This window comes from Temnothorax nylanderi, unplaced genomic scaffold (genome assembly GCF_030848795.1).
Source record: "Temnothorax nylanderi isolate EJ_2023f unplaced genomic scaffold, tnyl_v1.0 TNYL_tig0051_pilon, whole genome shotgun sequence".
In the NCBI taxonomy this organism is placed as follows: domain Eukaryota; kingdom Metazoa; phylum Arthropoda; class Insecta; order Hymenoptera; family Formicidae; genus Temnothorax; species Temnothorax nylanderi.
In genome coordinates this window covers 367117-389680 of record NW_027249113.1, presented here as the reverse complement: position 1 = coordinate 389680, position 22564 = coordinate 367117, and the positions used below count along the sequence as shown (strand labels likewise).

The window sequence follows — 22564 nt, the reverse complement described above, 5'->3', positions numbered from 1 at the left end:
TAAGGCGGATCTTGATCGTAGACGCGACATTCGGTGTCAAGAAAGCCGCGGTTATCATGATAGGGGTGGGTTCTCGCTGTGTGAACAGCTTCCTGATCAGGTCGCACGGTGTAAACTAGGCCAATGTCTGACCTATGTTTAGTTCCAGCCGAGCGTTTTCTATCCTCTCCTCGAGTTCGCGTTTTGCCTCCAACAGCTTTGCACATTAAGCCTCGCATGTCCATATGCAGTCCGCCCACCTCCAAGCGATGCGTCTTTACGCTGACGATTTCGTGCGTATGTCATTGTTGAAGGCAGGCTGAAGACCAAGCCGTTGCTGAGCTTTCATGAACGGCGACCTGGACATCGGGCCCAATTTCGAATATATCATGCCGAGCTTCCTATCTCCTGGACTGACGGTGATCGGTGACACGACGCCGGGTCTAGTCTGAATAGGATTCTGATTGACTAACTGCACGTTCGAATTCGGGATCGTGCAAGGAACGCGACAAAGCTTCGGCGGAACTAGATCTAATTTCGGCGGGATCATTCCGGGTTTCGGTGGCGGAAGTAAAGAAGTAAAGAAGTGATCGCAGTTTCCGGCATCGGTGATGGTTGTGGCGATTCGTTTTTGTTGAGCTGGTTGAGCACTGTTGAATGAACGACGTTTTATATCGTCATTTGTCGTCAACGGTCTGGCGGGAAGTGCGGGAACGGACAGGAACCTTCTGGAGATGAGAACGTTGGAATCATCCTTGTTGTTTATCAAATGTTAAACAAGGACGAAACGATATTAAGTGGAACGCACCCGTCTGCATGATTTTCGATTGTTTCTATATCCGTTGTCGGAGAGATCGCTAAGCTGATGCTCGGCGGACGGATCGCTTGAGGAGTGCTCCTCTCACCGCGGATCCACGAGGAAGTCAACGGTGGAATCTCGCAGGAACAGCGGTTCTTGACAACGGCGTCACGACGACAGGATTTGAAACGGCAGGATTGCGTGTGTCATCGCTCTTCGTTTAAATGGAGCTGTCGATCAACGCCGCGAAAAGCATGGAAACCGTGGAAAGCGATACGGGGGCTCAACGCCAGAGAAGAGCGGCGGTGATGGTCGACGGACACCAGGCAAAACGTTCCAAGCGTACCGAGGATGGCGAGGAAGTGGTGCAGAACGGAGAGGTATCTTGGCACATCAATAACAATTGTCCCAGCTAGTCAAACAAACATAAAATCAATTGAACATTAAACTTTGAAACATCAAATTTTACCTAAATCCTTGGGAGGATTATTGGAAGGCTACAAGGGCTTGGTGTAACCTAGATTCACCCTGGCCTTGCAATTTATAATTTTTGTATAATGGGTCAATCAATTTTATTTAGAAACAAATTTTATCTATATTCTTGTAAAGATTATTGGAAAATCTACAAAGGCTTAGTATTAACCTAGGTTCATATTAGCCTTGCATTTTATAATTTTTGTGTAAATGGATCAATCAATTTTGTTTAAGATTATTGTAATCTTTTTTAATATATTTGATATTGCGTAAAATTGATTAAATATTAAGCTTTGAAATATCAAATTTTACTTCAATCCTTAGGAGGATTATTAGGCCTGTTTGTTTTCGTTGCATTTCTGAACTAGTGCAATAAGTTTAGAATGAAACAAATATATTGCACTAGTTCAGAAGTGCATCGAAAACAAACAGGCCTATTGTAAGGCTATTAAGGGCTAGGCTTGGTATAACCTAGGCTTATACTGGTCCTATATTTTATAAAGTGCATTTCGTTTTACCCACGATGTGCATGATATATTATTTATCCTTGTTTAACATTCGGTGAACAATAAGGTGATATATAAATAATACATTATGCACATCGTGCGTGAAACAGAATACATCCACAATCATGTTGTTTGTTTCAGTATTATAGAGCTGGAAAGGTGAAAAAGATTCGCCTTCTTAACTTCATGTGTCATGATGCCTTAGAATTAACGTTAAATGAGAATGTTAACTTTATTGTGGGACTCAATGGCAGTGGCAAAAGCGCTATATTGACTGCATTGACTGTAGGGCTCGGTACGAGAGCAAATGTTACGAGCGGGGAAACTTCTGTCGAAAGTATTATTATATTATATGTATTTTTTCATATCGCATTGTGAAACAATTCAATAATTGTCGGTTGTGATGTTTTAGAGTTTATAAAGAAGGGCAGGAACTCTGCTACTGTTGAGATAACATTAGTTAATAAAGGAGACACTGCATACAAGCCTGACATTTATGGCGACACAATTACAGTTATACGTACTATTGGAAATACCTCGTCGTATAAGATTAAAAATTGGAGAGGTACTTGGAATAAATTTTATTTTTAATGATCTAAGTGATCTGTACTTATGCATCTGTACTTACAGAAATTTGTCATTTGCAGGAGAAATTGTTTCTACAAAACGAGATGAATTGGACAGTATTATAACGACGATGAATATACAGATAGATAATCCAATATCTGTTTTGAATCAGGACGTTTCAAGAACATTTTTAGTTACCTCTAAGCCTGATGAAAAGTACAATTTATTCATGAAAGCCACTCTCTTGGATGCTATTGAAAATAATTATAAGGAGGCTCTCTATATATGCGAAGAAGAATACAATAAATTAAGGACATATTCTGCGGTATGTACACTATACTTATTTTATTTGATTGTAGACAGTCATTTTCATCTTCAGTTGTTTCAGGCCTCGTCGCAAGTAAAGGGAGAGATACAAAAATTGAAGGAAAGTATACATAGATTAGAGGTAATGGATGAATCACGAGCAGAATTAAGTAATCTTGAAATGGAACTTCAGTGGGCTACGGTAAGTTCCAGTTTCAAAAAAATAAAAATTGCCAAATAAATTTTTAGAATAATAGTTTCATTATTTAGGCGATTACGGATAAAAACGAACTTCGCAAAATACAAGAGAACTTAAAGACGTATGAAAATAATTTGGAAGAGCTTCAGAATGTGGAATTATCTATTGGAACAGAGGACGAAGAAATTGTCGAAATTGATACAAAAATCCAGTAAGAATTAATTTGCAATAAAATCAAACTAATAGAGTTTTCTTCCTAAAGTTATCGTTACTAATTAATAACTTTTTTAACATTTGCAACACGTAACAATATTGTAAAAGCTACAAATCATGTTTTTACTTATCTCATGTTTTTTTTACTGATGATTTGATAGAGACATAAAGCAAAAAATTCAGCAAACAGAACTGGAAGTAACAGATAGCAGTGAAGCTTATAACAGCGCGAAACAAGAACATTTGGCTGCGAATGAGGCGCTCTCTAATGAGCAACGCGAGTGGCATTCTTTATCAAGCAAAACAAAACGATTTGAAGATGTCAAGTTGCTGGAGAAGAAAATTCTAAAGTTAAAATGGTAAAAGCATATTTCTATAACATTTTTGTTTGTTGTTTTTTTTTTAGTTTATAATATAAATATATTTTGCATATATTTTTTTAGCTGCAACGATGAAGAACACAACGAAAGAAAAGTAATGACAGAGCAGCTATCAAAGTTGGAGGAAAGACTGAATAAACTCGATGCCTTGTCACGTACTAAGCAAACGGAATTAATGCATTTGGAGGCTGATAAGATGCGACTTATGCAGGAAGTACAATCGGCCAAAAACGAAGCTGAGAATTTTAACAGACAAATAAGTAAGTCATGCATTAATGACAAATTAGTAATAATGTACTCATGTAATCAATAACTCACGTAATCTAAAAACATACAATTTTATTTTATGAAATTCAAGATAAGATCAAAAGAGATTTGGGCGCAGTCGAGCAACATGCATTGAGTGTATTTGGGCCAAATTTACCACGCCTATTGAAGAGAATCGAAGAGGAATGTAAGAAAAAGCGATTCAAGGAAAAACCACGCGGCCCTATTGGTATGTAAAGTTATTTCGGAATGGATGAACTTCTGTGAAATTATCCTCAGTTTTACTTTATTAAATTATGAGATTATGTAGGTGCTTTCATAAAACTGAAGGATGCAGCTTGGGCACCGGCAGTAGAAAGTTTCTTCGGTTATCGCTTCCTTAGCTCATTCTGCGTGGATAATGATCAGGATGCCAAGTTGTTGAACAGTATTATGAAGGAAATTTTTGACAACGAGAACACTCCCCAAATGATATCAAGCAAATTCCTTTACCAGGTAAGAGAACGTAATCTTTTTATATTATTTTAATATTTTGAAATTGAAATATTTATTGAGAATAAATAGAAATTAATATAAATGCAATATACAAAAAAAGTATATAAATAATTTATATATATATATGTATATATATATGTATATGTATGTATATATATATATATTTATATTTAATATTTACATTAAACTTCTCAGTAAGACTAACAAGCAAGTGTGACAATTAAGAATGCTAGTTTTAACTTCAACAATATGTGTAATTAAAGTCTTTTAAAAATAATTTCAGGTGCGTGATGTTAGACACCACTGTACACAGTCGCCACAGTATTCTAATCTCTTGGATGCAATGGTTATAGAAGATCCTGTCATAGCTAATTGCTTGATAGACCAACGTGAAATTGAGTGTATACTTCTTATACCAACAAGTGAAGAGGCCTGCGTGATAATGTCGGACATGACGAAAGTGCCAAGAAATTGCAAAAGAGCGTTTACTTTACGTGGAGACACATTCTACCCCAATCCAAATTACAGGTCTTATATGGGAAGGTGTTATACACGTGCTAAATATCTTCATGTTTCTACCATGGAAATAATGCAGTAAGTGCAACAACGTAATTCACTTTAGAGTAGTAAACTCTACTCAACAATTTTATCCTGTATATGTAAAAGAAAATATAATGCAAATAATTTATATTAATTTCTCATGTAGAACGCTGAAAGAATATCTTCAAATAACTGAAAACAAAAAGCAGGAAGTCGACGCAGCATATAACGCTATATTTGAAAAAATAATTCGCACTACTTCCGAATTGAATAACGTAACCAAGACGGTCCACAAGCTAAGATCTACACAAAGTGAATGTACTAATTTGATTAATAAACTGAAAGATGAAATTGATTTGCATGATGCCAGTTGTATTGATGTTTTCGTGAGTAATCAGGATTGTCTTTTGAAGTATTATTCTCTAGAACAAAATAGCTACATTATTTAATTTATTATTTATAGCGTAACGAAGCCGCGGAGTTGGAAAAGAAAATAGCGCAGGAAAGTGGCTTGGAAAAGGCTTTAGATGAAAACGTGCAGCAGCTTCAGAAAACCGTTGAATCTCTCGACGCGGAAGTTAAGCGATGCAGGGATTTGAGGCACAATTTACACACAGTGATTGATTCTCTTAAAGTATGTTTATATTGTCAGTTGAATGCTTAATCTTTTTTAATAATTAATATTCATAAGAATGATAAATAATATTTTATGTATACTTTGCGCAGGACCAAATAAGAGAATTGACACGGGAGAAGGAAAGGCATCGGCACGAGTGTCAGCATGCTACTCGAAAGTTACGGGAAATTCGCCAAGCCATACAGTGCGCAAAGGGGGAATTCGAAATACAAGAGACAGCGGTAAATAAAGCGGTTTCCAACGCCACTGAAAAATGTCCCAGGATAAACACTACCAGGTTAGCATTATAAAATGATGTAACATGATGTATAACCAAAATTATTCATTTTTTTATTTCAAACACGTCTAAACTCTTAATTTTTATTTATGTTTTATTTGTATATCTTACGTTGCTTCAATATCTCGTCTTTTACAGATTGGCAAACCAAATCAAAACTTTACTAATTGAGTTAGGAGATAAGATTCGCGAGATAGAAAACCAGTTTGGCTGTTTGGATAAATTACGGCGACAACTGAAAAAAAAGGAAGAAAAGTACGGAGTAAACATTGAATTTGCAGCTCAATTGAAACAAAGTTGCGAAGTTAGTAAATTATCTATATAATTTTCATGGACTATTCGTTATTTTACTCGAGGGAATATTTTACAATACATTCATATGCTGTGTAGAAACACATCGAACGAGTGGAGCATCGGCAGAATATGTTCCTCCAACTAAGAGACTTGTATAGTGTCTGTGTGCAGAAAGCTTTCACCGATGTGCTTTCTTTAAGACAATATAAGGTAACAACAAAAAATACTTTTTAAAATCATATTTTATTAATTATTATTCACAAATGTTTTTTTTTACCAGGGCACTGTGGCGATCGATCATACAAACAAACTGCTCGAATTACATGTGAGTGTACGGGATGATAAAGAGTCGGGCAACGACACCAAATCGCTTTCGGGAGGCGAACGATCTTACTCGATAGTCGCATTCATCTTGGCTCTCTGGGATTGCACTCGGCTGCCCTTCTACTTTCTCGATGAATTCGAAGTATTCATGGTAAGCCGTTATTATAGTTCTTGGTCTATATTTCTTGAATTTGTCTTGCATAAAGAAATAACGCCTTGCGTGCTTATTTGTAGGACAAAATAAACAGGCGAGTTATAATGGATATTCTTTTGGATTACGCTAAATTGCATCCACAGAGTCAGTTCGCTTTCTTCACGTCTTTAGACACATCGCACATTCTTGCCGAGGATTGTGTAACAATTCATCAGTAAGTTGAAGTTTTTATCGAAAAAATATAATTAATTTTATCTATTTTATATAATAAATAAATTTTTTAATATCAAAATTCGTAATATTGTGAAACAAACTTAACAATTTCAGAAACATTACAATGTTTTGAATACACATGTTTTTTTCTTTTTTAGATTACAACCACCGGAGAGAAGAACTTTGAATTAGTGAACATTCAAAGTTTTTTTTATTTTTTTATTTTTACTGATTCAATAATATGTTTTCACGTTTGTGAGATACAATAGTGATATTGAGTTTAAGCGCATTGAAATATGTGTTATGTATGAAACTTGTTTGTTTTTTAGCGATAAGCGAAAATAATTTATTGTTTCGTATTATTGAAAGAGAAAAGTAAAGGCGTAAAAATAGAGCGCCAAAACACAAATTTATTTTGCGTGTTTTATGAAATGAACAGAAGACTTTGTTCAGAATATATGTTTTTGTACGCATGATACATAGGTATTCTATGGATAGTTTAGATTATTCGCGGTTTATTTAAGTTACAATGCTCTAAATAAGTAGTTTAGAATGATAAAAGTGCCTTCTATTGTATCGCAGTAATAAATGCGATTTACACAGATATTCTCTTTTAATAATGAAGTTTTCTCAAATGTTGCAGCATATTTCGACAATTCATTTAAATTTCAAGTTTAATTACTTTCCAGACTCCCATATCTCCAGTCTCATCTAAGTATGACGTAATTATTTCATATTCGGATAAACTCACTGGAGGATTCGCGAGAGACTTCTCTTCAGGTTTGATTCGTTGCCAAAACAGGCGGTATATCCAGAGTAGCCAGAGAGACGGGCAAGAGGAACAAGGTACGTACGAAACATTGTTCGTTGCGGACCACGCCAGACCGGTAAGTGGATCAAGGTTCGCGCGGCATTGCGCGAATCTGGTCCAGCCGGGGTTCCCGGCTATAACGCAACACGCCTTTACGCATTACGCGCGTATTACATGCGATGCGCGTGAGCTGACTGGCCGCCCGGCGCGGCGGCCGGTGCGTGTGTCGGCCAGCTGGACGAGGCGTGGTAACCGGCGTTATGCAATCCGCATGCTGGCACTTCATCGGAGAAAGTGCTCGGCGAGCGCTCGTGAATCGGTAATGTCACGGAAAGGCGGGATAACACCGGTGGGCCCGCGGCAGGTAGTACCTGACCTAATTTCGCTAATTGCGCCCGGTCGAATTCGTTTCCTCTACGACTTTCGAACCGCGCGGCTTTTTACCTCTTTTTCTTTTTTTAGCAAGTTGGATAACGTATTACGTTACGTTACGGCGATTACACGTGTTTGAAAATTCGAGCGCACATGTCCCTCGAATTATGTAATTTTATTCGTCGTTCGTGAAAACAGTATCGATTTTAATTTGACATTATCGTTGAATAATGCAGTTTTTGTTGAGTTTGATAGATGCTCGTGTTATTCACTTCAATATAAGGAAGACAAATGTTGCACCACCTTAAGTAATAACTTTGGGTACTGAGATCTTAGCTCGTGGGTAAATGACGACGACGATTAGGAAGAAGTAATAACTACGAATAACAAATGATTTCGTGAGAAAATCATGATTATTCAAACATTCAAAACACAGATATTCCAAGTCTTATTCTAAATGGTTGAAAAAATGTACACTCTTATCGAGAGAAAGGTAGGTGAAGATATCTCTTCCACCAGCATGAGAAAATGAATTATAATTATATATTAAAAAGTATTCTTTCTAAGAGACGCAGCTGCTAATCCTGCAATTCAAACACCAGATTTTTCTCAAAGTCCAACTTAATTACTAAACGAAGATACATTGAAGATAGGCGAAGATAATTTCGTACGACTTATGTTATACTTGCTACAAAAAACTGACATTTATTCGTTGAGTATCATTCCTAAATGCTGGTCAGGTCACAGTTCAGTGGAGGTAGGCACCGGGGGCGGCGTAGGAGACGGGGGCCGAAGCGGCGTAGGCGATAGGAGCATGAGCTACGGGGGCGGCGAACTTGGCGATCGGAGCGGCGTAGGCCAGAGGGGCGGCATGGGCCACAGGAGCGGCGATCTTGGCGACCGGGGCAGCGTAGGCGAGGGGTGCGTGTGCGACCGGGGCAACGGCCTTGACGGCGACGGCGGCGGGTTCTTTGCGGACTACGGCGTTGAATCCGTTGACCGGGTCAGCGATGTAGTCGACGATCCGCCTAGTGCCGTCGGCCTCCAAGAGGGAGTAGCTACCCTGAACGAGATCGCCGTCGCGAGTCTCCTGTTGGCTCTTGGCGTCGCCGGTCAGACTGTCGTGCACGTCGTAGGCGTAGCTGTACTGGGGATGCGGGTCGAAATCGGCATCGACGGCCTTAGCTACCACGGCCTTGGCCACGGGGGCGGCGTAGGCCAGGGGGGCAGGGGCAGCGGCGTAGGCCAGGGGGGCGGGGGCAGCAGCGTAGGCCAGGTGGGCGGCTGGGGCAGCGGCGTAGGCCAAGGGGCCCGCTGGTGCGATAACACCGGCGTTGGCCGCGGCGATCAGGACGGCGAAAGCGACAAACTGAAGAAGAAAGAGAGTAAGTAAATTGAATAAAATTATAGAAGAATTGTGTACTGGAATTATATAATAGATGTATAGAAGTAAATAGAAATATAGAATAAGTAATACAATAGTACACACAACGTGAAAAAGAAATGTAAATTGATGTAAATTAGAAAAAACTCAATCAAAATTTTGATAAAATAAAGGTTGTTTGCATTTTGCACTAACATTTTATTAATCTGTTTGTGATAAAATTTTAGTTCAAAATGCAAACGATAATTAGCTCGATCTAGAAATACGAAAGGAGATTCGCTTTTGTAGAATTTATCACGTTAAACGCCACTTTCGACTGGTCCCGCAAATATCGTTAATTAGCCCGGTTTTTTTATTTCGTTGTATGGAGTAATACCGCAAGAAAAACGATACTACGAGCGCACCGTCCGGTTATTATTCTCGCAATCCGTAATTATGCAGAACCCAATCGGACTGACAAACTGTACGTCGCGAGGAACTTCACCGACGAGGATTATCGAGGAAAAACGAGCTTACGTCAAGAAGAACTCGAAAGGACGTAATACCTTGAAGGCCATTGTTGCTCGGGTGATCGGTACTTCGCTCGATCTTGCGAGTCTGATGCGAATGATACCAATGGATGGATGGTTTTCGGCTTTTATACCGCTCTGCCCGAGGCTCGGGAGGTCCACATCGCACCGCGCCACATCACCGCCACCGCCACCGCCACCGCCACCGCCGCCGCGCACTCACACACATGTCCAGGTCGTACCCGCTCACTAATGTAACTGGGTGACGGTACCTTCGACGGCCACCCGATTCGCGGTCGCGAGGAGCGCAAAATTGAGCAAGAAATCGGACCACGCCCAATGAGAGCGACGAGCCGAGATCGGATCGGGCGCCTGCTCTCGCATCTTGAAGGACCAATCTTAAACACACCGGTCGTCGTCGCCGGGGACTAGGCCACGTCCTTGCCACGAGTTACCTGATCCTCCATCGCTCTCCACCCGCTTGTTCCATCGAGGGTTATTACAGAGTATTTATTCTTTCACTCTTTATCCAAACTTCTTTCTTCTTCCTTTTCTTTTCCCACGTATGATAGACCTTTGCGAACTTGTTGAACTTTGTTTCGGTAGAAGTTGCCGATTCGTAAATTCTTAATATAGCAAAGAGTTGACGTAGATTAATGTAATAATGAAGAAATAATTATATACGAAAATGATCTTGCGCACTGATATCGATTTATCCGTCCACGGTCGTTGGGACCTTGTAATACTTATATTTCTTATGTTTCAAAGGAAAGATCGTAAGCACCATATTTTTAAAGTTTTTTTTTTAAAGCATTGCGTCCTTAATACATATAAAACGATATTCTTTCAGGTGCCATGCAAAAGTGTGGTTGTCAATTTGCAGACTTGATAAGAATATTTTAGGCTTTTAAGCACGATTTTCATTTTTAATTACGTAATTGTACGTAAACGAACGAAAATACTTCTCACGAGTTCTTTATATCGTGCTTGTATTTGCAGTCCTGGTCTAGAGAGCCCATAATAAATAGCATAACTTTCTTTTCTCCTCTTCATGAAGACTCTCTTGGATCTATCAAGATCTGCTCATCTTTAGTCTTCCTCAGAGCTCATTTGTCATTCTATTCTCTTTACAGATTTTTCTTAGCTCGTCTTTGATCGGTGACGTTTAATGCCGCGCGTTTCTTAATCCTCCACTACTCGCTCAGTTTGGGCATTCTGTTTTGCATTGAAGTTCCTATAGGTATCGCGAAGTTACTTTTTGCTATTGTCACATTCGCTTAGAAATTACGTCAGGATACACGCAATACCTTTGTTCGATAATTTCTTTAATTGATGAATAGAATCCGTGATTAGCGGTTTTGACAATCGAAACAACGGTTACCATTGAAAATACAGCATGATAATCTTTTGAGATTATATAATAAAGCATATGTTATAGTTCAAGTTATTTAACTAAACGTTAAATTATATCTGAATTAGGGATTTTTAATAAATTATGTCGCGTTATTGTTAGCAAATGAGATTAATATTAACATTTCTATCCAATAATATTATCTTAATTACCAGACATTCCCTCGTAACATGGAACGCAATTTAGTCAAATGCGACAAATTGCATAGTACTGTGCAATAAAGACTGACACGACTGTTTCTCTTGCATCAACTTGCGTGAACAACGACGAGCGTGTCGATCGATATTCAAGCCAGAAGTTAATGGACACGTAAGCCGGCTGCCCGGGTATCACCAATCCAGATAATTATGCGAAACCGTTTCGAAATGTTTGTCTCGTGTAATTTTGAAGTCTGATGGATTATAATCTTTTGGATTGCGAAACGCACGTCAGCATGTACGTAACGAGAGCGAATATTCCGGCTCGGAAGTGAATAATTCTCAATAACATAGAAATCGGAACGTGAAACACTTTATACGACTTAATTTCATGTGCAATTAACTTTAATTTAATTCGCCTCGCGAATACCTGCAACTCACAAGTTGCAAGTTATAATTCATGCTGTATATATAGGTGTAAGGTTACCGATTTTAATATTTATCGAAAAAACATAGTACGTATCAAATAAAATAATGAGGAGGGATTTTGATACACATATATATATATATTTTTCTATTTTGCAATATTATATATTAATTGTGCGTATGTAGCGCGGCACTTGTTGCATTTTTCGATGCTGATACGAGTGAAAAATACGCGTATCTTTCCATGTTAAGAAAAACCAAGGTTAATTTTAATACACACAAATAAGACATGCATTCTGTCGCGATAACGTGGTCGCGACTTAAAAATTACAGCAGGCGACTTGTTCCGATAATTGACACGCGCCACAGGGATCCGGATCATAACGTTTTCCCTCGCCCAAGAAAGGCGAGGCTCGGCTTCGACGTCCTGGTCATCCGGCACGTAATTTACTGTCGGATTCACTGTCATGCACATACTTCCTGTCGCGACCTTCGTTTGATTCGGCCGATCGTTCCCATAATCGGTCGAATCAAAGCCGACAGGTCTTTTTCCTTTTCTTTTTTTTTCATGTCGAACAAATTTATGTTCGTACCTCGTAAACTGTCCCCTATATGGGAAAACGTCGAGCGCATTTTCACGAAACACTGAAAAAAGTGCGCTCGACGTTTTCCCATATAGGAGACAGTTTACGAGGTACGAACATAAATTTGTTCGGCATGAAAAAAAAGAGAAGGAAAAAAGACCTGTCGGCTTTGATTCGACCATCAATAAGTAGCCACTTATTGCTATCGATGATGCAATTGCATGTCAAAAGGATTAATTGAATCCTTCAATGGGCATTTTTTGAAATTACAAATTCAAGCGACAAAGAATGAATAATTTATATAGATGAAATCTGACTCATATGTACGTGTAGGTATGTCTTACTTGTAGCACAAATTAGAATCTCTAAAAACGCACATTCAAAAGATGCAAAGGCGATTTGCTTATTGCAGAACATGTTCGAAACTTCCGAAAGTCTCTTCCTCGATGATCGCGTGACTGACAATGAGATCGCGTGTACACCCGAAATTTCCGACGTCTTTGTGCAACCGTTTCAAGCTTCCAGATCCCGATCCCGCGATCGGGATCGGCAATTTTCTTCGCGTTTGATGTGAGACGTGTCGGTCCGAAACGGCGATTTCACGCGGGTGTCGTGGGTAGTGGACCCAGGCAGCGGGGCGGGCGACAAAAACCGAGCGACGAGCGAAATCTCGAGCCCCGATCGGCACGAGGCTGCCCGATAAATGCCCGCGGGCTCTGCGATCGATCGGCGCTGGGCCCCCCGGCCGCGCGCGATATTCGGGCGACCCACCTATTTCTTCTTTATGAAAGTGCTCCACTTCTCTCTTTCTCTCGGGCACGGGCCCCGACGACGTTAGATGATGTGACGCAACGACGCGATCTCGGTCTGCCGCGACACATTTGGCAGAGGCACGTAAATCGGAATGGCTCGAAAGTTTCGCGACGGTGACGAACAATGCTCGTGATTTTCGGTTTCTCGACACTGTCTCTCGTGCGTGGGAGGATACAGAATATCTCGGGACAACTGATCACATTTATGATGAAGAAATTAATATTCCTCTATGGAAACTTTCTTCAGGAAAAGAAAGACTATAATATTAATATAATGTATGTAAAAAAGAAATATATAGATACATATAAACGTATGGTACTTTTATTAAGTAAAAATGTGTGAACAAAGCGTGGAGAAACTTTTCTTAATATTAATTTTGATAAAAATGCGTCTTTAATATCTCCCACAGTAATAGATTTTATAATTTGTCATATATTCAAAAGATTTACTTATGTAAATAGAAAGTGTTCAAGAATCGAGCAGACAATATTTCTTAAAATATCCTTAACAATCTCTATTGCGCCTACTGTTATTTTAGGAACACAAATCACATTCTAACTAAAAATCAGTTGTTACAGATTGACATGACACTCAACTTGACGATGAGAGATTTATACGAATTTCAACTCTTATCTCGATTGCCTGAGATTCTTAAAGTTTATTTTTTGCCGGGCCTAATGATGCAAGCGCTTCTCTCGTCTAATATAACGTTAGAAATCTAAATTATAATTTTCTAATCCATTCTCGATTAAGTGACACGCGAGAAATCGTCGTGTCACTCAAGGATCGCTTACGAAAAGCGGGGTTTGGCATGGTCAGTAATGTAACAGAGCCAAACGCGTGTTGCACAATGACACGAGACAATTACGCCGATAAATGGGGGGAAAAAATACGAACAAATTGATTTGCGGTATGCCACAAAAGATATACGCGAAGCGATTCTTGTAAATAAATACGCGTTTGCAACTGGCCCTTCACTTTTCATTTTTCCAAGTGCTTTCTTCATTCGTTTTATAAATGTGGAAGGACAAGTTCGCTACTGGACAGACAAGATAGCCGTGGTACTCTTTATTCTTTTATTTTGCTGCTTACCAACAAATTTTTATCATTATCTAATAATGCAATAATAAAATCAAAATTCTTTAATAAAGAATTTCTAAACGTGGAGAAGAGAAAAATTAAATATTATTTCTGTAATTTATATGTGTCCCATCTCTGCTCAAAATTACTTGTTATTATTATACGGATTATTCGTTAATTAATTTTATACAAAACTTATACAATTTCTTTTAGTTGATAAGATTTAAAAATGATGTGACTCTCTTTGCTTTATTCGCATATCTTGAAATGAGAAAAGCCGATGTTATAGAGACTATGTTGAAGTTAAGTCATTTTGAGCTACTTTCGGCCAAAAAATTCGTCGCGATAGATCCTGCCATATACAATGTGTATAATCTACGTGCGCAACACATGTATATGAAGAAAAGTCACCACGCTCGGACACGAGTAATAGAATGAGGATCAGATCCTGCCAAGTGTCCATGGACTATCGGGGGGCGAGGGTGCGCGATCGCGAGTGCCGGCCAAGTTCAAGTGCGGTCGGCCGTCAACGCCGGCGAACTTTCAAAGTCCGGCACCGAGATCGACGGTGGGGATCCATATGGTGGTAGACCGAACCACTATATAAAGCGGCCGCGATCAACACCGCACATCATCAGTCTCGCTTTGGTCGATCCAAACCAACCAAATCTACTCAAGAATGGCGTTCAAGGTGGGTAGAGGATCGCAAACGAGGAGGACCTCTCGAGTCCGTTAGACTGTGCTTGGAGTCTCCTGGACTCGGTTGTACGCTCAAAGTGCTCAAAGAGAGAGGTTTATCTCCTGGGATTCGCTCTCGGGTAGCAAAATTCGCGAGTGAACGTTAATCGGATCTGAAAAGTCCGATCCTCACGTAAATTCCAAGTGTACATTGAAATCTAAGATCAGTTCGACAAAAGTTCTTTTATAATTATTAGATAAACCAGACGAGGGACAGAACTTTATATAATAATAATAATAATATTCTTTTGCAGTTTGTCGCTTTCGCCGCCCTCGTGGCCGTCGCCAACGCCGGTGTTCTCGCGCCCGGTGCCCCCTTGGCTTACGCCGCTGCCCCCGCCCCCCTGGCCTACGCCGCCCCCGTGGCAAAGGCCGTGGTAGCTAAGGCCGTCGACGCCGATTACGACCCGCATCCGCAGTACAGCTACGCCTACGATGTGCACGACAGCCTGACCGGCGACGCCAAGAGCCAACAGGAGACCCGCGACGGCGACCTCGTTCAGGGTAGCTACTCCCTCTTGGAGGCCGACGGCACCAGGCGCATCGTCGACTACACCGCTGACCCGGTCAACGGATTCAACGCCGTAGTCCGCAAGGAACCCGCCGCCGTCGCCGTCAAGGCCGTCGCCCCGGTCGCCGCCCCCATCGCGCACGCACCCCTCGCTTACGCTGCCCCGGTCGCCAAGATCGCCGCCCCTGTGGCCCATGCCGCCCCCCTCGCCTACGCTTCTCCAGTCGCCAAGCTGGCCTCCCCGATCGCTAGCTCCCTGTCTTACTCCGCTCCTCTCTCTTATTCCGCTCCTCTCTCTTACTCCGCTCCTCTCTCTTACTCCGCCCCCCTCTCTTACTCCGCCCCCCTCTCTTACTCCGCCGGCATTGCTAAGATCGCTGCCCCCGCTGTAGCCCACTACGGACACGCTGCACCCCTTGCCTATGCCGGCTATACCGGCTATGCCGCGCACGCCGCCCCCCTTGCCTACGCCGCGCACTCCGCCCCTCTCGCGTACGCCGCGCACGCAGCCCCCATCGCTAAGATCGCCTCCCCCATCTCCTATGCCGCCCCCGCTGCCTACATCCACTAATTGTGTTGACCGCGCCAACCCTCATTGTCGACTCAGGCCGAACTTATTTATTTTTATATCATGTATATGTTCTTTCTATGTGACTGATTAAAGAAATTACACACATACTTGGGATTATTCGTTTGCGCTAGACCTCGCTAAACTATTTCTCGCTGTCACTGTATCAATATGCTAATAAGTGTACATATGTACAGTGCATTAGCCATATTTAACTTTTAAATAAAATGTGCGTAATGTTGTATATGGATATAGCGTGTATATCGTGTGTATACAATATATTAGATATTGCGAAAATTATTAAATAAACGATTTGTAGAAAATTAAAGTATGAGCAGAAAGAATCTGAATCCTCCATTCTCAATATGATAAAAAGAGACGTCGAACACGATAAGGAACGTTAATGCAACGAGTATTATCGTAATCAGTTTAAAGTAAAGAAAGACAGAAAAATTGAAAACATAGTAAGAAAACAGACAGGAGTTATATTAATGGATCCACTTTGACAAACTTTTTGCGAGATTTCAATTAAACTGTATATATTAATGTCAAAAGATAAAGAACATTGTGTGATTAAGAGGACAAATATAAATAATTTGCATAACTGATGAAAAGTAACGAGGGAGATCACCTTGATCTGATATTGATTTCCATTTTAAGAAAGCTTAATTGTCTCTATCACATTGATCAATTTTATAGCATTTACATAATGATCACTCGATCGTTATATCTCTCACATGATACCGGTTTTTTTTTTCGAAGGACCACACATTTATCCTAATTATAATTACATTATAATTTGTTGCATTCAAATGTCTTACTTCTATTCTCAAAGTTTTTCTCAAACTTAAAGTTTTTCAGGACAGCAAAAATATTACGGAGAAACAATATTTTACGAAAATACTTGGGTTTAATATTCTACAAATTAAAATATTACAAAACTCTAACAATACTTTTGTATTTCTTTCGAGGCATCCATTATTTTCTATCTACCGAGGACATCGTATCAATCAAAAAAAGTCCACGTATCAATCTTTATTTGAGCAGCACTGTTGCTGTTCTGGAATTTCTGAGAAAAGAATGGCGAAACGATTAAAGCAATCAAAATCTAGATATTCGAGCGATTACCACACGTGATGTGCTAATCGTGTGCGTCATATGCGACATTCTAGCTCGCGATTGCAATTCGTATTGTTCTGTGTCGTCATGCTAATATAAATTCACGACGCGGTGTCGAAACTCCTCGCTGTTGTGCCGAATCTATTTCGCGTCGTTTCGAGCGCTGACACTCTCGCGCGCGCGCGATTCGGAATTATGGAGAGCTGTAGCATGTTTACGATGTGTGACATTAAACATTAAACATTACGGATTATGGAACGTGGACAAGTTTTAACTGGAGAGAGAAAGAGAGAGAGAGCAAGAGCGAGGGAGGGAGAGAGAGCAGAAATACGCCTCGCAGAACTCGCCACTTTGTCACTCGTTCTAATTTCCAATTATATAACTCGCTTAATCTTAATACAAAATTATGTTCCTTTACTTTGTAAATTATTATTCATGTTCTCACTGGATAATTGTATTGGCAAATATTTATGAAATTCAGAAATATTTAAAGCGCTGGACAATGTAAGTTAAGAAGGGACATGACAGTATACACTGTGAAATATTAAGGGATGAAATTTTTAAACCAATACCTTGAGTTAAACAAGATTTTAATATTTTTAACTATCATGTGTGTCAAAATTTATTATTTTAACACAAAACAGTATTATTTTAACTCCATTAATTTGGTTAAATTAAGTAAGAGCTATGTGACGACGTATAAGAATGGTTAAAAATGACTCAAATTGAGTATAATTCGACATGAATTTAACAGTGTATAATAAGAAAATATAAGGAGAAATAAGACACAGGAAAATTCAGACAATTAAATCGCAATGATCCTAATCTCACGAAATAGAAAGAAATGGCCTTCGAAATTGTCTTGGCGTTTTAAACGATCCGTTCCTCGGTACAATCCACGACTTTTGTCGCGGCTCGCAATGTCGCCCCGAAACGGGCAGCGTAAAATTTCTCGAGTCCCCCGAGCGGGTCGCACGTGCCCTTGATACATGGGGGTAAACTTTCGCGCGTAATACCGCGGCGATCGGTGTCACGTTATTTCTGGCGTTCGCCAGAATTGACCCACTTTCTCCGCTTTTCGCTCGTTCTTTCTCGAGCATCTCCCCGAGACGCCGCGCCGCGCGCGCGGCCGCGCGAGGATCGCGGCGCACAGCCACTTTTGTTCGCCGGTCTCGATCGACCGATTGCAAAAGTGCCGTTGCATCGCCTAAGAATCGCATGACAATGGAAAGACACCGATTTTTGCGAACGCAATGTCGCCCGTGTTGCGTTCTGCCGGCCGGCGATGACTCGCGCTCGGCGCGCGGCATGAGTCGCGTTAATTCGACTCATTCTGATATAATAATTGTCCCGAACGTTCTGCCGAATAATTCTACCGCACTACATTCGCCTAATTAGCCTCGCAATGCTATTCAATTTTATTTTAGATAGTTTACATAATTTAAAGTGCAATTTTATCCAATCCAAATCATGCATAGTCATTCTTAAAAAAATTAAAATTAAAGTGTATTTTGTCACTAATATAATTAATATATAATTTCCTATGGAATTAGGCAGCTGATTAAGATCTCATCGAAATGACATTCACTGCAAACTGCGTTTAAAGCTCGGGTCCCGAAGACCGCGTCTCGTAATAAGCCTCGCGCGAAAAATGAGCGGCACGTATGGAAGCGGAGGAACGTAGGAAGAAGAATTACGTGTGCGCCGCTGCCACCGAATTCGAGCTCGCTCGCCCGTTCGCAGGCGGCGCCGAATCCATTTGCCATGGGAGAAAGGCGTCCAAATTCCAGGCCTCGATTTAAATTGTGCATTACGTAATAGGGCGGACCGTTCGCGCTTTTCGGGAAGCGCGTGCACGCGCGTTGTTTCTCGACCGCGCGAATCCACGGAAATGATCGACATAGCGAGCCGCGTGTCGAAATCGAATGCCGTCCGCGATAACGGCCTTGGATACTAAGGTTATCGCTCTCACACAATTTTAAACTACTACTATATATTCGTATACTAGATACATTAATAATACCAGGGCCGTTTTATTCCACACACATCAAGCGTAGGGTCTTACAATAATTTCTCAAGGTTCAGGTTCTCGAGCGGGCTCTCACTTTTTCGGTTTTCAACCGGATCTAGCTTCTTATCTTCGGTCACCAATTTATCGCGACAAATATCCGGATATACAATTGAAGTATATTATAGAATAGTATATAGAAACGTGATTACTCCTGAATTCTGGGAGAAGACCTGATAGGTACCTTCTTATTAATTCTATACAGAGCTGAAAGAGCGTGAGATACAAGTCGGTTAAACCATAATTAAGTGTAACCGAGGTTGGTGAAACTGGTCATTAGAGATGCAAATTTGAGGGCGCGATCGGGCCCACGTATATCGCGTAACCTTCCTCCGCGAGACACATGGTCCTCAATTAATATTTATTCGCTCGATCTTTGCTCTCACCTCATATCTCACGTGATCTTCGCGATTTCTCGTTAGCGCGACTCCTTATCTTGTAAGGATAAGCCACTTACAAGTCTACATGCTGAAAGCGCGCATGTGTGAGAGAGATAAAGCGACTTTTACCAGGTGAAGAAAACAGGACGTCGCGTTTTCAATGAAAACGGGAGAACAAAGTTGCAAAATCGTTAAATCGAGAGTCGTCGTAGGCGTCCTTAATAACATGAGAGATCTTGCATTTCTGATATTTTTGGAGTTGGTAGGAATTACTGCCCACGCGACGAATGACGCGGCATGAAATTACATTTTGACATAAAATACATAAATATACTATGTTTAATCCGTGACATCGCCTCTCACATGCACATGACATATCTTCTTTATTTCGCCTCCCTTATTTTCTTTTTATCCCTTTTTGTCGACAATTTATTTCTGACGCGCATGACGGCCGGCATTAATAACGAAATGGACCGCCTTGACAAGCGGAACATTTGCTTCGCTTATGCGCTTTTAAATCCGTCGGATCCGCGATGCGTCGATGAGAAATGATGGAATCAAAGAAAGATCTTTGATTTAAATTTTACTCGCGAGTGTGAGATTGTGGCCGGATCGAGCGATTGATTTATAGAAAGTGAGAAGAGCGATTGATGGCGATAATTATATTCAACGAGTTTTGGGGAAACATTCGGTGTCCATTATATAAGTGTGCGCAGAACATTACTCGATACCCTTTTTAGCTTTTGTTGCTGGCCTTGATTCGCATATGAGCGTGGTTAATAAATGATAAAAAAACGCGTAACCTTAATCGGTGAGCTCGATTATATTCCGTCGAGGGTCGAACATGCAGGATCTTTCATTTGTTTTGTCGAATACATCCGTTTAAAGCCGACGGTACGCACCGCATCCGTTCACTTCGTGATTCGATTTCGTGATTCATTGCAGCTAAATCACTTTAGACGTTAATTTTTACTTAATTGCGCCCTTAATAAATTACACACTTAATAAAGTGTCAATGTAAAATAAATTTAATTTAATATTCTTATTGAAATAATATTTCAAAGCAGCACAACTTCCCTCCATTTACAGAGAGAAAGAGAGAATCGATGATCTCTTTCAAACAATGATGTTCTTTTAAATTAAAAACAAATTATATTAAAAATTCGTTAGTAATTTATCTCAGTAATTATTTTAATCTATAGCCATATTCTCTTTTAACGTAACAAAATGTAATTTGAGATAGACTAAAACAAAGATAATTTGAAACTAAACTGAATAGACGCGCAATGTACCGTTCATTTGACTCATCAAATTAATTGCACTCCAGACACGACGTGGATGCAGTTACCGCAAGTGCTACGTGCATGTTTTGCAAATCGAGTGTCAACGTCGTTAATAGCAACACAATTTCGCGCATCGCATTAAACGATCCTGCGTAATTAGTAACGTCGTAATTAGTTAAATTGACATAATCGAGAGACGTGGGCACGGCGCGATTTTTTCTACGGCTTTATCTCGCCGCAGAAAAATATGTTTTATTTTATAATTCTCACAAATATTTTAATTTAATTGATTTAAAAAATTAAAGAAATCAAATAATACAATTTATTTAAAGATTAATTAAAGAAATCAAGTAATAAATATTCAATGAAATCCGACATTTTATCCCCCGTCGATTTTCCGCAGAAATCCCCGATAGAGAAGCGGTCAACTGTCAAAGGCCAGACGGTCGTGTCGTCTCCTATTGTAATCGGATCGACAAGAAACGCAAAAATCGCGCTCGGTTCTCGCCCGCGGCGATTCGCCTGTTCGCTCGGATTCCGGACCGGTCTCTCTCTGTCAAAAGTGAACCGGTCTTTCATGCGCACGTAATACGGGGCGCGATTACGAGGTGCCGCATAGTGACATTGGGCGCGGTTCTTTGACGGCCGCGGCTGCAGCCGCGAAACACTGTTCGGTGAAAGTCGATCCAGTGCGCAAACCATACTCTCCTTCTCGTTCCTTCTTCGTTCCGCTGCATTCCGTCTTGCACGACTCAGAGGGATAGACAGAGAAAGAGAGAGAAAGAGAGAGAGAGAGAACTTGTAATCTGGATTACACGTTACTCTTTCTTGAAAACTTTGTTTTATTCGAGGAATGACCGAATATGGTTCTTCGGCGATGTATCTCCACATATAACAGCTTCTATAGTCTCTCGCAATAAACAACGCTTGAATTTCAATTAATTATTAATTAGCTAGCAAAATTTATTTTTTATTAATTGTGACGTGCTTTCGTTCGTATATGAGTGTAAAATAGAAAGGCACAGAAAAGTGTCTATGTATATGTTTTATTACTTGAAAAATAATTCTTCTAGGTTCTTATCTTAATAACAGTTAATTATTTTATGTTAATTATCTTAATGCAGTTCGAGATCGATAATTATCATTTCTTTTTAGTGAAATATTTGTGTTATTTTTTGTTACGATTTATAAAATTATTTCCTATAAGCATGTGATATACGAAAGGATTCTTCAAATTCCTGTTTCGAATTTTTACTATTTTTATTCTGCTTTGTTATTTTTGCTAGTGTACTAAATGGTTATAAATAGATTAGTAATCAAGTAGATATAACGTTATTTAATAATTTTACACAAAAAATGGCGTTCCTTTATTTTATTATATAGTTTTCACAGAGAAGCTATTACAGTAGTAGATATCGCTCACTGGGTAGACGTCTGGCGCAAGGCGGCCGCGTCTACTTTGTCTGACTCGCGTCGACCTTTACTACTTACTCTGTAAAAAGTGAACATTCGAAGCACGTAAACGCGAAACTTCTTTTACGTTATTTCAAGGACTCTATAATATACATCAATATATAAATTGTGTCAATAATAAAAAATGTGATACAGAGTGGATCTTTTTTATATAATATCAAAAATCTTTTATTTTCACTGAAAAGACTAAAGTATTACGCAGAATATAATTCTCCCACGTTTCACGATAATCGATATAATTTCGGTACGTTACAGTTACGTATAAAACTACTT

At 40.0% G+C, this 22564-nt stretch overlaps 3 protein-coding genes across 3 annotated transcripts; 2 read left to right on the top strand and 1 right to left on the bottom strand.

Annotated features, from left to right (window-relative positions):
* Nucleotides 1-972: 972 nt before the first annotated feature.
* On the top strand, nucleotides 973-7228 carry LOC139772597 (structural maintenance of chromosomes protein 6-like). The gene is made up of 19 exons (XM_071706409.1): nucleotides 973-1158; nucleotides 1900-2095; nucleotides 2171-2323; nucleotides 2406-2650; nucleotides 2714-2833; nucleotides 2902-3041; nucleotides 3205-3402; nucleotides 3487-3683; nucleotides 3782-3919; nucleotides 4001-4185; nucleotides 4469-4779; nucleotides 4892-5111; nucleotides 5189-5359; nucleotides 5452-5639; nucleotides 5778-5943; nucleotides 6030-6143; nucleotides 6214-6408; nucleotides 6492-6625; nucleotides 6783-7228. The coding sequence occupies exons 1-19, from the start codon at nucleotides 1003-1005 to the stop codon at nucleotides 6814-6816; spliced, it is 3261 nt and encodes a 1086-aa protein (XP_071562510.1). The 5' UTR covers nucleotides 973-1002; the 3' UTR covers nucleotides 6817-7228.
* A 979-nt stretch (nucleotides 7229-8207) lies between these two features.
* On the bottom strand, nucleotides 8208-9878 carry LOC139772533 (cuticular protein 1). The gene is made up of 2 exons (XM_071706276.1): nucleotides 9737-9878; nucleotides 8208-9176 (listed from the first exon to the last, which is right to left on the bottom strand). Exons 1-2 carry the CDS (start codon nucleotides 9746-9748, stop codon nucleotides 8556-8558), a joined length of 633 nt encoding a protein of 210 aa, XP_071562377.1. The 5' UTR covers nucleotides 9749-9878; the 3' UTR covers nucleotides 8208-8555.
* Nucleotides 9879-14558: 4680 nt separating this feature from the next.
* On the top strand, nucleotides 14559-16078 carry LOC139772532 (cuticular protein 2). The gene is made up of 2 exons (XM_071706275.1): nucleotides 14559-14842; nucleotides 15144-16078. Exons 1-2 carry the CDS (start codon nucleotides 14831-14833, stop codon nucleotides 15969-15971), a joined length of 840 nt encoding a protein of 279 aa, XP_071562376.1. The 5' UTR covers nucleotides 14559-14830; the 3' UTR covers nucleotides 15972-16078.
* Nucleotides 16079-22564: the final 6486 nt, after the last annotated feature.

Excerpts from the sequence above, each read along its gene's own strand:
- LOC139772597 (XM_071706409.1), top strand. The coding sequence starts at position 1,003 with ATGGAGCTGTCGATCAACGCCGCGAAAAGCATGGAAACCGTGGAAAGC. Across the intron at positions 1,159-1,899 it reads AAGTGGTGCAGAACGGAGAG|TATTATAGAGCTGGAAAGGT; the intron begins GTATCTTGGCAC and ends TGTTTGTTTCAG. Across the intron at positions 2,834-2,901 it reads TGGAACTTCAGTGGGCTACG|GCGATTACGGATAAAAACGA; the intron begins GTAAGTTCCAGT and ends TTCATTATTTAG.